The sequence below is a fragment of the Bos mutus genome, chromosome 13 (genome assembly GCF_027580195.1).
Source record: "Bos mutus isolate GX-2022 chromosome 13, NWIPB_WYAK_1.1, whole genome shotgun sequence".
NCBI classification, from domain to species: Eukaryota; Metazoa; Chordata; class Mammalia; order Artiodactyla; family Bovidae; genus Bos; species Bos mutus.
This window is the reverse complement of record NC_091629.1, coordinates 23235025-23250497: the sequence shown is the minus strand read 5'-3', so window position 1 is coordinate 23250497 and position 15473 is coordinate 23235025. Positions and strand designations below refer to the sequence as shown.

At 49.7% G+C, this 15473-nt stretch overlaps 1 protein-coding gene across 1 annotated transcript in view; it reads left to right on the top strand.

Moving 5' to 3' along the window:
• The window catches only part of OVOL2 (ovo like zinc finger 2), a 30396-nt gene extending 25350 nt beyond the window's left edge, over positions 1-5046 (top strand). The window contains exon 4 of the mRNA XM_070381121.1: positions 4096-5046. Within this exon, the coding sequence (XP_070237222.1) occupies positions 4096-4409 (314 nt within the window). The 3' untranslated portion in view covers positions 4410-5046. The remainder of the gene's footprint in view (positions 1-4095) is intronic.
• The last annotated feature ends 10427 nt before the right edge of the window (positions 5047-15473 follow it).

The following is a 15473-nucleotide window of genomic DNA, read 5'->3' as shown; positions in this document are numbered from 1 at the left end:
TCTGACTCTTAGCCCCCCATACTGTAGCCCGCCAGGCTCCGCTGTCCATGGGATTCTCCAGGCAAGAATACAGGAGTGGGTTGCCATTTCCTCCGCCAGGGGATCTTCCTTTCTTTTCCTGGGCCAGGAGGGTTCATTCATTCAAAAATGGTTTACTGAGCACCTATTATGTGCCAAGTGCTGAGCATTATAATGAAGTTTCTTTTGGCAGTTTTTCTGGAACCAGCAGAATATAATACAGGCCTGCCTTCTGCTTGGGTGGGCTGGAGGAACACCCCACCACAACACTGAGCTGGTGGGGTTTTTTTCACACTGAGTGTAGAGGCAATGATGGAGGCTTCTGGATGTGGAAGAATAGTGGAAACCATTCAGTTTGTTCAGGTGGTTGAATGAGGGTGGGAAGTTTTTTTTTGTTTTCCATTTTGACTTCCTTTATCATCTGTGTAACTTCATAAACAGATATAGCTCTCCAGGAAGCACCAGTAAGGCACTGGGGACTTGTAACCTTGAGGAAAAGACTGGGGTGCATGTCTGCCTCAGACACCCCGAGTGCTGTCCTATGGCTTCATCTGGCATTGCTTCAGACCTCAGCATAAGTAGCCTTAGCATCACCTGGGAACCAGCTAGAAAATACAGGTTCTTTGCCCTACCCCAGAACCAGGATCACCAGTGAGGGTGGGGGGCCTGGAATCTGTGTTTTGACAAGCCCTTTAGGTGATTCTGTTTTGGACTCAAATTTGAGAACCACTGCTTTCACTTGAATTAGGAGGTCTAGGGTAGGGGCTGGAGGCTCTGCACTTCCAACTAGCTCTTAGGTGATGTGATGTGGGGTGGACCACACCTTAGTACCAGGTTGTACAAGGCGAGGGCGTGGGCTGCAGCAGTGCTTCCTTAATCTCTATAGTCTTTAAAAGATGGGATTTGGGTGCAGCTGAACAACAAAACACTGGTGCTGCTAAAAAGGGATGAAATCAGGCTGTAAACACTACCATGGTAAACTCTCCAGGACTATTTACTTATTTTTATTTTTTATTGAAGTATAGTTGTTGTATAACATTGTATTAATTTCTGTTGTATAGCAAAGTGACTCAGTTATACATATATGTTCTTTTTTGGGGCTTCCCTTGTGGCTCAGATGGTAAAGAATCTGCCTGCAATTCAGGGGTCCTGGGTTCGATCCCTGGGTTGAGAAGATCCCCTGGAGAAGGAAATGGCAACCTACTCCAGTATTCTTGCCTAGAGAATCCATGGACAGAGGAGCCTAGTGGGCTACAGTCCGTGGGGTTGCAGAGTCAGATACAACTGAGGGACTTTAACTGTATGTTCTTTTTAGATTCCACATATAAGTGATATCATATGATATTTGTCTTTGTCTGACTTATTTCACTTACTGTGAACATCTCTACTTGCATCCATGTTGCTGCAAATGACATTCATTATTTCATTCTTTCTAACAGCTGAGTAGTATTCCGTTGTATATATGCACCACATCTTTAGCCATTCATGTGTTGATGGACATTTAGGTTGCTTCTGTATCTTGACTATTGTAAATAGTGCTGCTGTGAAAATTGGGGTGCATGCCTTTTTCTGAATTATAGTTTTGTCTGAATATATGCCCGGGGGTGGGATTGCTGGGTCATATGGTAACTCTATTTTAGTTTTTCGAGGAACCTCCATACTGTTCTCCATAGTGGCACCAATTTACATTCCCACCATTAGTGTAGAAGGGTTCCCCTTTCTCCACACCCTCTGTAGCATTTATTTGTTGACTTTTTAATGATTGCCATTCTGACTGGTACCCTAGGAATATTGTTAAGCAAAAAAAGTAGATTTTGAAGATATCTTTTAATAGTTTGCTTCCATTAAAGCTAGGATAGTAAAATCGTAATAAATTTCATTGTTGTATAAGTCAAATAAGCATTTTAGACTGAATTTTAATTTTTACTATTTTTTAAGCAACTCAAACAATTTTTTCTTCTTTTGGCTGCACCATGGAGCATGCAGGATCCTAGTTCCCCTACCTGAGATCAAACCCATGTCCCCTGTGGTGGAAGTGCGAGTCCTAACCACTGTACCAACCAGGAAGTCCTTGAAAATACCTATCTTGATTGATGGTTTTGCATGCTCTTAAATTTTGAGCCTAAAGCTCTGGGGATTCCTGTGGGAAATGGTCCTCCTGGCCACCAGGCCCTGAGACGGTCTAACTACTTGCAGCCTCCTCTCTGCTCCATGGACCTCTCTGGACTTCTAGAAGCTCCATCTCACCCAGTGGGGTACCCATGGGGGTGTGGGGGTGACTGTCATTTGATTGCTGAGCTTCTTGCTCTGTATGGTACCTGTGGCTTCTCCAGCCAGGAGGCAGGCCCCACTGATAGTAGACCAGATTTAAAGTCAGCATGAGATCTAGGTTGGAGATGCTTTCCTGACTGTAGCTAATGCCATCAGTGCCCTGCCCCTGCCCCTGTCCCTTGTCACTTCTGAGCACATCTGTCCACATCGAAGCTGACCACTGTGGGCGTTCTTGCTGGAGGCCTCCCACCCCCACCTCCAGGCAGGTGGGACCTGCTGGGGAGAAAGAGCCCCACCCACCAAGGGCGCTCTCCAGGGTACTGCCTGAGCAGAGGGACAAAGACCCCAGCTCCCGAGGGGCAGGGTGACTCGGAGGTGTGTGTGCTTGTCTGTCCCGTACCTTGCTTGACCAGTTGAACCCTGGTTGCCCACTGACTGGATGACTCCCCGCCCCCAACCTTGTCATCTTCTCCCTCCCCTGAAGGTGGGGAGTCACCTCACACTGTTCCTGGGGTCTCCCTTCCTGGAGGCACCTTCCAAATACCTCCTTTTCCAGGAAAACCCAAACTAAAATAAAAGCATGATTTACTCTGCCCACTCTGAAACCCAAACATTAAGGCAGGCAAGTGAGAAGATTAGAGCACCTCCTCTTAAAGCCAGGTGGTAGAGTTTTGCTGTTTGCATCTGTTTTTATTATGTTTGCTCTGTGGATAATTTTGTCTCCTGCCTTAACCATTTTCCTCATATTCTTCATCCTTGGTTATGGTGATCCTTTTTTTCTCCCTATTTCCCCAACCCGGGAGCCCCTGACAAGTATGTTTCTCTTGTTTCTCGGAGGAGTTGGACTTTACTGCATCTGAGTGACACCACACACTATTTGTCTTCCTCTGTTTGGCTCGTCTCACTGAACATAAGGTCCTCAAGGTGCATCCACATTGTTGCAAATGGCAGGATCTCCTCCTTTGTCCTGGCTGAATGATACTCCATTGCAGATATGTGCCACATCTCCTTTATCCATTCATTTGTTGAGGGGCACTTAGGTTGTTTCCACGTCTTGGCTGTTGTGAATAAAGCTACAGTGAACACGGGTGTGGAGATAGCTTCCTGAGATCCTGTTTTCATTTTCTTTGGATAAATACGGATAGTGGGATTCCTGGATCATACGGAAGGTCTGTCTTTAAGTTTTCAAGGAACCTCCACCTTGTTCTCCACAGTGGCTGCACCAATCTACATTCCCACCAACAGTGCATGAGGGTGCCCTTTTCTCCACACCTTCTCCAGCATTTGTTACCTCTTGTCTTGTTGATAATAGACATTCTGACAGGTGTGAGGTGATTTCTCCTACCTTATTCAATTGCTAGGTCATGTCTGACTCTTTGTGACCCCAAGGACTGCAGCATGCCAGCCTCATCTGTCCTCCACTATCTCCTAGAGTTAGTTCAAACTCATATCCTTTGAGTTGGTGATGCTATCTAACCATCTAATCCTCTGCTACCCTCTTCTCCTTTTGCCTTCAATCTTTCCCAGCATCAGGGTCTTTTCCAATGAGTTGGCTCTCCTAACCTGTGTGGTGGCAATTTGCACTTTTCTGATGATTGGTGGTGCTGGGCATCTTCCCTTCTGTCTCTCAGCCCTTCATATGTCTTCTTTGGAAAAATGCCTATTCAGTTCCTTTGCATGTTTTTTGAATCATTTGGGGGTTTTTTTGCCATTGGGTTGTATGGGATGACTTTTAATGGCCTCATAGGTGGGAGGCTCTGGCTTGGCCTTGACCCACAGTTCTGTGTCTGCCCCTCGCCCCTGCAGGCATTCGCCCCTATAAGTGTGACGTCTGCCACAAAGCCTTCACCCAGCGCTGCTCCTTGGAGTCCCACCTGAAGAAGATCCACGGGGTGCAGCAGCAGTACGCCTATAAGCAGCGCCGGGATAAGCTGTATGTCTGCGAGGACTGCGGCTACACGGGCCCCACCCAGGAGGACCTGTACCTGCACGTGAACGGTGCCCACCCGGGCAGCGCGTTCCTCAAAAAGACATCCAAGAAACTGGCAGCTCTCTTGCAAAACAAGATGACGTCCTCGCTCCAGGGAAACGCCAACCTGAGCGAGGAGGAGGAGAAGTAGGAGAGGGCCGTGGACACCAACTCTGCCACATGTCCTCAGATTCCTGGTCTTGGAGGTCCCCTGCCCCATGTGGTATTCCAGAGTCCAAGTGGTCCATTCATCTCTCTGTCCTGGGGGCCTCACTGGGGGCTCCATGCCAACTCTGTCATTGATAACAGTGGCATCAGGCCTCTGTCACCTGAGCCCTCAGGAACGCTATCACAGTAATGGAAGCTTGTGGAGAGCTGTGATCACCGTCTGGGTCTAGTTTTCATTTTTATTTTGTTTTTAGGATTTTCACACATGGAGGTAGGGGTGTTCTGAGAGAGACACCCTTGGAGAGATTGATATGGTGCCTTGAAATAAAAGTACTTCCACTTGAAATGCTACTCCAGCAAAGAAAACGAATTCTGTTATTCTGAAAGCGTTGGCCGGAATTATTCTAATAAAGGGAACATCCTTGTGGAATTATCCGGCTCAGAATGCAACAGGAGAGTGCTGACCTGGTGCTCCCTGTCCAGGGCTTATCGTGGGACCTTCGACTTGAGGTTGTTTGGGGGTCGATGTTTTGTACTGGTAGGTGGGTTTGAAGAAGCGAATCTTGAGCACTGGGTAAAGGTAAACACATGCCTGGTGAGCTGGGCAGAGGCGCTGGGCTCGGCTTGCATGGGCTCACAGACACTCTTGGTGGCCAGGGTGTTCCAGTGGAGATGCTCTGGCCTCCGGGGCCGGGCCTGAGGGCTGAAGGCCATTGTCCACCCTCCTTGAGTCTAGCACTGGGGGCCAGGCTGGAGCATGAGGAGCCCTGGAGCATACTTAGCGCCCTTGAGTGATGGTGGGGGGGGGGGGACAATGGTAGCATCAGTATCTCCCTCACGCCCTGTGAGTGTTGAGCGCAGTGACCTTCAGCCACCTGCACATCCTCACCTGGGACGTTAGCGAGAAAGTCGGCCTGAGACTGAGATGGAGCAAAAGGGAAGCTGGCAGGGAGGGAGTGTGGGGTGGTTTTCAGGATCCCCCATGCCTGGAGGGGTGGGAAGAAGGACCCAGATCTCCCCAGAGCCACTGTGGTGGGAGAGGTCTACCCCAGTCCCAGGAGCTGCCGGAACCAGGCAGGAGGGCTGATCCACAGCACCTCGCTGCCCCTTGACCCCTAGGCGCTGGCTGAGTGCACTGGTTCATTCCCCCTCTGGAAAGTTCAGAAAACCTTGGCTTTGGGGCTAGTCTGGGAACGTTCTGATGGCATGGCTGTTTTCTTCTTTCCTCCCTGCCCACATCATCCTCCCCTTCTTCCCTCCCCCGTCGCTTCCACCTTCTCTCCCCCACTTCCTCCCCCCGCCCCCAACACTGTGGTCAGGCTTCAGGTTACAGTCTGGTTTAAGTGGTACATCCTATAACTCAACACTTCACTGTAGAGTCAGCAGCACTTTTCTTCAGAAGGAAGGAGGAAATAAATTCTCTTTTCACACCTATGATGCACCAGGCACCAAGCCAAGCATGATGTTCTCTGGTCGCTCCTATAGGGTCAGCATCTCTGTGCCTGGAGCTGCGGTTGGAACTGGCTGCTGGAGGAAGGGTCCAGGGATCCTAAATCTGGTTAGAACTCCTCTCCCCGCCTCACCCCACCCTCCCTTCAGAAAGGAAAGACCTGAGACTGGCGTGAGACGAAGGCAGGCTTTGGGGGATCCTCACCACCTGTCACTGCCCCGGAGCAGTGGTGAAGGGTAGACGGCACTGCGGGGCCACGTGGGTCCTGGGACCTACGGCGGCAGGTGGGGTGGGGTGGGGTGGTTGCCAGGTGCAGCCTCCTGGGACAGAGCCAGTGCTGAGGGCTCAACCCTGGCTCCAATGGGCGAGTGACGTTGGGTCTCAGCACTTGACCCAGGAGAGAGAAGCCAGGAGGCGGCTGGTTCTTTTTCCTCGGTTATCTGACATTCCTGTAAGGGAATACCTAAGTGACTCTGGACCAGCTGCCCTGTGGCCGGTTTTGCACAAGGAATTGTGAACTAGCTGATGTGGTGTTCTCTTTAGGGTCAGATTTTTATTAAACAGAACTCTTCTGGTTGCAAGTGACAAAAAGTCAATTTAAAATGACTTTAATGGAGAAAAAGAATGTATTAGCTGTAACGTCTGGGGTTTTTCCAGCTTCAGGGGTGGCTGGGCCTGGGTGCTTAAATCATTTGATCCTGTATCTTTTTTTCTTTTATCCAGTTTTCCTCCAGGTGGCTTCTTTCTCAGGCAGGTTCAAATGGGGGCTGGATGACCATTCACTGTTCCGGACAGGGCTTTATCCTGGGCTGATGCTTCTAGTCTCTGATTGGCCCAGTTTCTCTCTCACCACTGCCTCCCCTTGACCCCAGCCAATTACTATGCTCTGTGCCCAGGCCTGACCTGGGGCTCCTGCCTCCTCTGAAGCAGGGCTGAGAGGGCAGGCTGACTACACCTCTGGCCTAGGAGAGGTCTGAGTGCGTCCCCAGCAGGAAAGCAGGGTTCTTTGACCAGAGAGGACATGGATATTGGGCAGGTGTACCAGCTAAGACAGGGCACAGCTGCGGGAACAAAGATTCCCAGCACGTGATGTGGCTTAAAGCAGGATGTTTCCTCCTCACCTGGTGGCTCTGGGTTGGCAGGTAGCTCACCTCCATGCCATTACTTAGGCACCCAGACTTCCCGTGCCTGCCGCTCTGGTTCCTTGTCAATATGTGCTTCATAGGAGCTGAGCGTCTGGGTTTCGGCCAGTAAGAGAATTGTCGCAGTTTGGTTTCCTCCAGAAGCTGCTTCTGAGGTAAGAGTTCAAGGTCAAGTTGCTGGCTTAGGAGGTGATCCCAGAAAAGAACAGATGTAGGGTGTGGGGGAGTGGGACAGGAGAAGGAAGACAATACAGGGACCATAACTAGGAAAATTGGGCTTCCCCAGGTGGCACAGTGACAAAGAATCCGCCTGCCAATGCAGGGGACGCGGGTTCGATCCCTGAGTTTAAGATTCCCTGGAGAAGGAAATGGCAGCCCACTCCAATATTCTTGCCTGGGGAATCCCCTGGACAGAGAAGCCTGATGGGCTACAGTCCATGGGGTCGCAACGAGGGGGACATGACTTAGCGACTGAGCATACACAAACAAATACAACCAGGAAAGTTACTGGTGGGCAGTCAATCCCAGCGGGGGGTCCCTGGGAGGCAGTTGCCCACAGGAGGGGCACAGCAAGCCATTGTCCACTGGCTCTGCATGCCTGGGGTTTGGTTGAGGATGCTGGCATGGGAGCATTCATTTCTGGGCCTTTCCATCTTGCCCTGTGCACTGACCAGGCATGCCTCAAGTGCCAAGAAAACCCCTCAGGCAGAGCCCGAGGGCTTGGCCGTGAGCAATGTTAATACACCAAGTACAGCAAATGCTGAGGGGACATGGATGGGGCGGCACTGGGTCTGGTTCAGGTGTGGACAGGTCCCACCCACCCTCTGAATCGGCTGGCCAGAAATGGCACATAGCCCTTTCAGTCATATTCCAGGGTGAAGACTTTGCCATGTTGGGGTGGGGGCGGGGGAGGGAACACAGGTTCTCAGCCACGGGCTCTCGTAGGCCAGGGCAGAGGGGACAGATCACAGGAGCAGCTTGTAGATTCTGCCTCCGCAGGCAAAACCAGCTGACGACCACCCAAGCCTCTGTCCCCTCCTCCCACCCATTTGCTTGTCCTGCTCTCAGCCAGTTGTCAAGAAATCCCGCTACAGCATCCAGGATCAGGATTTAGGGCCCTGGTTCTCAGGCTGGCAGCCCTGGAAATTTAAGTCCAGAGTGGTGAGGATGGATATGGATGAACTTTTGTTATCTTCTGCCCTCATCGGAATCCATCCGTTAGCCTGTACGAAGTCAGGCTAGGTCAGGAAGTTCTCTTCTGTTGGTTGATCTTTGGTCAGCACGGAGAATGGAAACGAATTCTTGTGCTCGTCAGAAGTGCCTCCTGGCGGTTTGTTTTGGAAAGAGGGATCTGTTATCACCCGTGTGCTGTATGTGCTTGATGTCCTAGGTTGGGTTCCTTGAAGCAGAGCCTGAGACCGGGAATCGAGGACATGTGGTTTACTGGGGGAGGCTCTCAAGAGAAACCGGGAAGGAGGTGAGGGGTGCCGGGTACAACGGAGAGAAACCAGGCGAGGATGTGGGTGCAGCTGGAGTCTAGCCGCAGCCTGATCTCAGGAGCCACAGACGGAGTCTCATCTTGAGGCCGAGGGAGGCTGTTGGCCGTGGCTTGTCTCTGGGAGGTGGTGGGGAGGCAGGACCATCGGGCTGTTAAGCAGCCCACACTCTTGGCATCCAGGGGTGGTTCACGTGGCAGTTTCCAAGGTGAGGGAGGGAGAGATCATAGGAATGGATTCTTAGCTGTGAAACCGATTGAGGTCCAATATTTACGTTTGATAAGGGACCTCTTTTGGAGCTAAAGGAGTGAATCACTTATTGCAAATTATCTTGTGTTTGGGAGAGAAATAAAAAATAGTTTTAAATGTATGCAAAGACAAGTCCTTCCTCCATACGTGTCTCTCATCTGCCAAGCCTCTCCTCTACCATCCATCATGATCAACCACTGTTAGCTTCTTGGGAACCTTCTGGAGTTTCTTTACTCCTATAGAAGCAAATATGAACATATGTGTCCTTGTTCTCTACCGTTGTTTTTTAAAATTAACATATAGCATCATGCATACTCTTTGGAACCCTGCGTTTTTCTTTTTTTCTTTATTTTTTATTGAAGTATAGTTAAATTACAGTGTTGTGTTAGTTTCTGGTGTACAGCAAAGTGACTTACTTACACATATACATATTCTTTTTCGTATTCTTTTCCATTACAGTTTATTAAAAGATTGAATATAGTAACCCGTGCTATATAATAGGAACTTGTTGTTTCTGTTTTATATATAATAGTTTGTATCTGCTAATCTCAAACTCCTAATTTATCCCTCTCCCCACCCCTATACTTTTCTTCTAATAATACATCTCATAGCTCTTACCATAATAGTACAAAAAAGATACCTCATTCTCCTTTATGCTGCTGCTGCTGCTAAGTCGCTTCAGTCGTGTCTGACTCTGTGTGACCCCATAGATGGCAGCCCACCAGGCTCCTCCGTCACTGGGATTCTCCAGGCAAGAATACTGGAGTGGGTTGCCATTTCCTTCTCCAATGCATGAAAGTGAAGTCACTCGGTTGTGTCCAACTCCTAGGGACTCCATAGACGGCAGCCTACCAGGCTCCTCCGTCCATGGGATTTTCCAGGCAAGAGTACTGGAGTGGGTTGCCATTGCCTGCTCCGAATTCTCCTTTATAGCTCCCTGCTATTGTATCCTGTGGATACACTACTAACTTCTACTGATGGGCATTTATGTTGTTTCCAATATTTTGCTACTATGAAGAATGCTACAGTGAGTAACTTTGTACATTTGTCATTTCACATATGTGCAGACATACCTGTAGGATAAATTCCCAGAAATGCAGTTGTTAGGGCTAAGGATAGACCCTCCATAGCATTGACCAATATGGCCCAATTCCCCAACACAGAGATATACCAATTTGATTAGCAGTCTCACAAAGTGTGAGATTGCCCTCTCCTCACACCCTACCGACCTTGTTTTGCCATGGTTTGGGATTTGGACCAAGCTGATAGGGGAAAAATAGTTTCTCAGTGTAATTTTGTTTTGTTGTTATTGTTCAGTCACTAAATCTTGTCCAACTATTTGTAGCCACATGGACTACAGCACGCCAGGCCTCCCTGTCCCTCACTGTCTCCTGGAGTTTGCCCAAGTTCAAGTCCACTGAGTCAGTGCTGCTATCTAACCATCTCATCCTCTGCTGCCCCCTTTTCCTTTTGACTTCAATGTTTCCCACTATCAGGATCTTTTCCAGTGAGTTGGTTCTTCCCATCAGGTGGACGAAGTATCAGAGCTTCAGCATCAGTCCTTCCAGTGAATATTCAGGGCTGATTTCCTTTAGGATTGACTGGTTTGATCTTGCTATCTAAGGGACTCTCAAGAGTCTAGCACCACAATTTGAAAGTATCAATTCTTTGGTGCTCAGCCTTCTTTATGGTGCAATTCTCACATGTTTTGTTTCACATTTTTCTTATTCTGTGTGAGAGAAAGAGGTTGCATGCTTTTCATTTGATTAAGGCCTGTTTGTAGTTCCTTTCCCCATGAACTGCCTGAATGCCCATTTTTCTGTTGGGATGTTGGCCTTTTTTTCTGTCCAACCAGTAGAAATTTGTTTGTTTGCTGGTTTTCTCCCAGATCATCATTCATCTTTCAATTTTGCTCATGCTGGCTTTTCTTGGCCAAGCAGAAGTTTTGTGATGTTTCTGTAGTTTGAATTGATCCATCTTTTTCTTTTATGGCTGCTGGAGTGTGAATCGTAGTTAGAAAGGCCTTTCTACTCTAAGGTTGTATCGGAATTCTGTCATGCTTTTTTCTAGGACTTTAATGGTTTCATTTTATTGCGTATAAATCTTTGATCCGTTTGGACTGTTTCCTGGCGTATAGTGGGAGGTATGGATCCAACTTTATCATTTTCCAGATGGCTGACAAGAGATATTTTTTAACAGGGAGCTGGTCCAAAACACACCAGAGAACGCTGTCTTCAGGAAAAGGTCTTATGCCTCGGCAGAAGGTATTGCGAATTATAGTGAGGAGCAGTTTTCTTTAATTAGCAGAGATTCGTGTGTTCAACGAATATTGACTGAGTGCCCACTGTGCGTGCGGTACTAAATACCGAGGCTGGAAGAAATGGACTCAAGTCCTTGCCCTCCAGGAGTACTGTCTCTCTTGGGGGAAGACAGATGAGAAATAAGCAATAAACATATACTTTTTGGGGGGCCACGCTGTGTGGCTTGTGGGATCCTAGTTCCTGGACCAGGGATTGAACCCAGGCCTATGGCAGTGAAAATGCCAAGCCCTAATCACTGGACCGCCAGGGAAGTCTCCCATGTTACATAGTATGGAGAAGATCAGAATTGGTGCTCCATTACTATGGCCATAAGCACTGTGCCAAACTTGGCTCAGGGAGGGGTGGGCAGGGACGGGGCAGGGCACAGCACGGGGCGGCGGGGACAGCCGCCCTCTGCTGTGTGGAGTCCGGGCCTCGGGCCCATCTGAAGGCTGCTTCTCTTGAGCATCTGGTACCTGATGCTGGCTGTCGCCTGGGCCTGGATTCCCCTCCCTGTGTGTCTCTCATTGTCTCTCTGTGGGTTTCCTCTGACGTGGTGGGTTCCTAGGAAATGTTGTGCAGGGAGCATCAGGCTGCTGTCTCCTGCGAGGAGGCTGCCTCCAGAGTCCTGCTGGGTCACTTCTGCCACATTTTCTGTCAGAGGCAAGTCCCTAAGGCCAGTCCACATTGAGGGGAGGGAAATGAGTCTTCCCCTTTGGTGGGAGGATGGTTCTAGATGAGCTAATGAGAACCGTCCATGTCTCTGTGGCCCTTTTTAGGCAACAAAATCTGCCATCTACAGCAAGGACGGTGGGACAAGGGAAGACAGAAAAGGTGGGGAGTTTAGGTGTTTTGTGTTGGGGAGGTGGGAGGGGACATGTGGCCTGGAGAAAGTGAGGGCAGAGAGGAGAGCCAAGGCCGAGGCTGGGACAAGCATGCGCTCAGCTCAGCATGTCTGAGAGCAGGGGCTGAGGAGAGCTGGGCAAGTGTAGACAGGTCAGAGAGGTGGGGCAGCAGGCGGCCGCTGCAGGCTGTTGCAAAGACAGCAGCTTTTCTCCTGAATGAATTGGGAGACCATTGAGAGTTCTGAGCTGAAGAGAAAAGTGATCACTCCAAGGTTGGAGCAGGGTGGTTGTGGCTGCCATGGGAACAGATTTGGAGGTGGGAGGATTGGGTGGAGGTGGGGAGACCAGCTCGGAGGCCACTGCAGAAATAAAGGCAGGACATGAGGTATGTTTGGACCAGGGTGATAGTGGAGGAGGTGGTGAGAATGTCTAGATGCCGGGTTATATTTTTCAGAGTGGAGCTAACTGGGTTTGTTGATGAATTGGATGTGGGTTATCGTCAGACCATACATCTTTCTTTGCCTGGGGCAGTTCCAGTTTAAATATGAATGACACGATCGTCACCCTCGAGTCAAGGATGACTCCAGAGCTTTTGTGCAAGAGTAGAAGTGCCATTTACTGATCTGAGGATGACCAAGCGTGAGGAGTTAGGTCCGGGGAGGTCTGGAGTCAGGAGTTCTGGTTTGGATCTTTTCAAGTTGATGAGATGTCCAGGAGTCTGGGAAGGTGAGAGCTCTGCCTCGAGATTGGAGTTGGATACGAGAGCCTGAGCCTTGCTAGAGCAGAGATAGCATGAAGACATGAGGCTAGATGCCAGTGTTCCAGGGAAGAGAAATGCTGTAGGTTCGTCATGGGCATGTGGGCAGGCAAGCGTGGTGGTAGGGAGTGAAGGAGGGCCCAGCGACAGGGACTACGAAGGAGCTGCCATTGGAAAGGAGGGATGTGGTGGGGTGGGCACAACTTCACAGGTATTTTATATCACATTTTCTGTCCCTTCGAATGAAAATCTTTCCCAGATGTGTGTACTTCCTCATCTTAAATAGAAGACGGTGAACACAATCTGATCTGTTATGAGTGACCTGGTCACTTTATAAACGTCACCTGCTGTCACACCATTTATGGTCAAGGCTTCCCGAGCCACCATGGCCCACGGGCTGCTTGTCTCCACGCCCTGCAGCCCAGGAGGCCACACCTGCCCTGGCCTTACTTTCTCCATGTCTTCTCACCACCCCTCCGCCTTTAAGCCAGGACTCTCTAGGTTGTGATAGTTGGTCTGAGGACTGGCTTGCAGGGCACACTGGGGTCACAGGTGAAGTGGAGGCTGTCCTGTGACCTGCAGTCTCCATTGAGGCTACTTCCAAGGCTATTTCCTTTACTTCCTCATTCTCCCTGGATAATTGCTTACTGGAAGGTGACTGAGATAAACAGAGGGAACTATTAATATAAGAGCTATTCTGTTGCCAAGTTAATTTAGTTGTTCATTATTTACTAGGCAGTCCCGCCCCATATGTCCCAAACGTTGTTAGATCAGGATGGGGGTGGGGGTGCTGCAGGGAGTGACCGATTAGTTTGCTCACACAAGTATTATTCGTGGGCCTGCACACAAAGCCAACCCAAATCCCTGCCTGTCTGTTCACAGTACATTTTGATTTACAGAAGGTCAGGAAGATCCCCTGGAGGAGAGCATGGCAACCCACTCCAGTATTCTTGCTTGGAGAATCCCAATGGACAGAGGAGCCTGGTGGGCTATAGTCCATTGGGTCGCAAAGAGTCAGACATGACTGAGTGCACATGCACACAGGACAGAGGTAGGAAAAATGAGTAAAACTTGGAAGCATGTAGGGGGTGCTCAGAGCTGTGGAGACATCAGCCAGCAGAGGAGCTGCGGAGGGGAGGCTGCAGGTGAAACAGGGTGGTCCTGGGGCCTTGGTGAGCGTGATGGGGAGTCTGGACCCAAAAGCCCAGGATCCAGCAGCACTGAGACCAGGTGACTGCTGTGGGTCCTGGAGGTCACAACTCCCTGATCCCCTTCCCTGGCCTGCAGGCTGACCCTGACCTCACGGCCCAGAGCTTAGCTCCAGCCACAGTGGACTCTGCTTTCCACTCATAGCCCAAGCACATCCCTGCCTCAGGGCCTTTACACGCCCTGGATAGCTGCATGCTCACCTCTTCACTTTATTCTGGTCTCTGCCCAAATGTCACACCATCATCAAGGCCTCTGGGTGACCAGCGCCCAGTGAACCATGTCCTTCAGTGCTCTGTCCCATGCAGCCCCCCTCCTACGTGGAATCTGAGTTGGTCCCGTGACTTACTTTAACCGACATGATGTGTCAGAGGTGATGCTGTGCCAACTCTGGACCTATGCCTTAACATGGCCTGGTAGCTTCTGCTTTTTGTCTTTTAAATAAAATTTTATTTATTTTAAAATTTTATTTTGTTATTTTTCGGCCGTGCTGGGTCTTCATTGCTGTGAGGGCTTGCTCTAGTTGTGGTGAGTGGGGTCTCCTCTCTAGTGGCAGTGTGAAGGCTTTTCATTGCAGTGGCTTCTCTTGTGATGGAGCATGGACTCTAGGGAGCTGGCTTCAGTAGTTGTGGCACACAGGCTTAGTTGCTCCATGGCATGTGGGATCTTCTCAGACCAGAGACTGAACCTGTGTCCCCTACACTGGCAGGCGATTCTTAACCCCTGAACCATCAGGGAAGTCCTGGCACCTTACACTTTGGAATTTGGGGAGCCTTGAGCTGCCACATAAGAAGTCTGACCACCCTGCTGGAAAGGCTGTGGGAAAGGCTATATGGACAGGCCAAGCGAAGAGGGAACAGCCCTGAGACTACACGCAGAGGGGGCTCAGCTCTTTTGACATCCCAGCAGAGCCTGGGCTTCTCACCATCCAGCCGAGATACAGGTGTGTAAATGAATTACCCCGAATGTTCCCACCCAGCGAAGCCTCATACGACAGCAGCACCAGGAAAACTCTGCAGGGAGCAGAAGAACCACCCAGCTGAACCCAGTCAGTCCACAGAATCTGGAATGATAACAAAGTGATTGTTGCTTCCATCACTCAGATTTGAGGAGGTTTGTCATGCTGCCCTGTGGAGCTGGAACACTGCCTGATTGCCACTCAAGAGGTAGCCTCTATCTCTGTTTCCTTTCCCCTGTGTTGTTTTTCTTCACAGCACTTAAAACATGACATTTATACATGCATTTGTTTACTATCTGTCTCTCCCACTGCCCTGCAATCTCCACGAGGTGGGCATTTTGTTTGTTCTGCTCATCGTGTTATCCCTGGGGCTGAGGACACTGCCTGGTTCATGGTAGGCTCTCCGTACATACTTGTTGAATGGATGAATGTGTAAGGACCCACTCTTCTGAGATCAAAACAGCCTTGGTGAGAATGACCCCTTTCCTCTGAGGAAAAAAACATCCAACCTCCAGCTCGCAAGAACACAGAGATCTTAGTTTGGTCCACCTGCAGCCCACTGCAGTGGGAGCATGGAGTCCTAAGCACTGGACCACCAGGGAAGTTCCAAGAATCCACACATTCTTACTGTACTCCTGCCACAC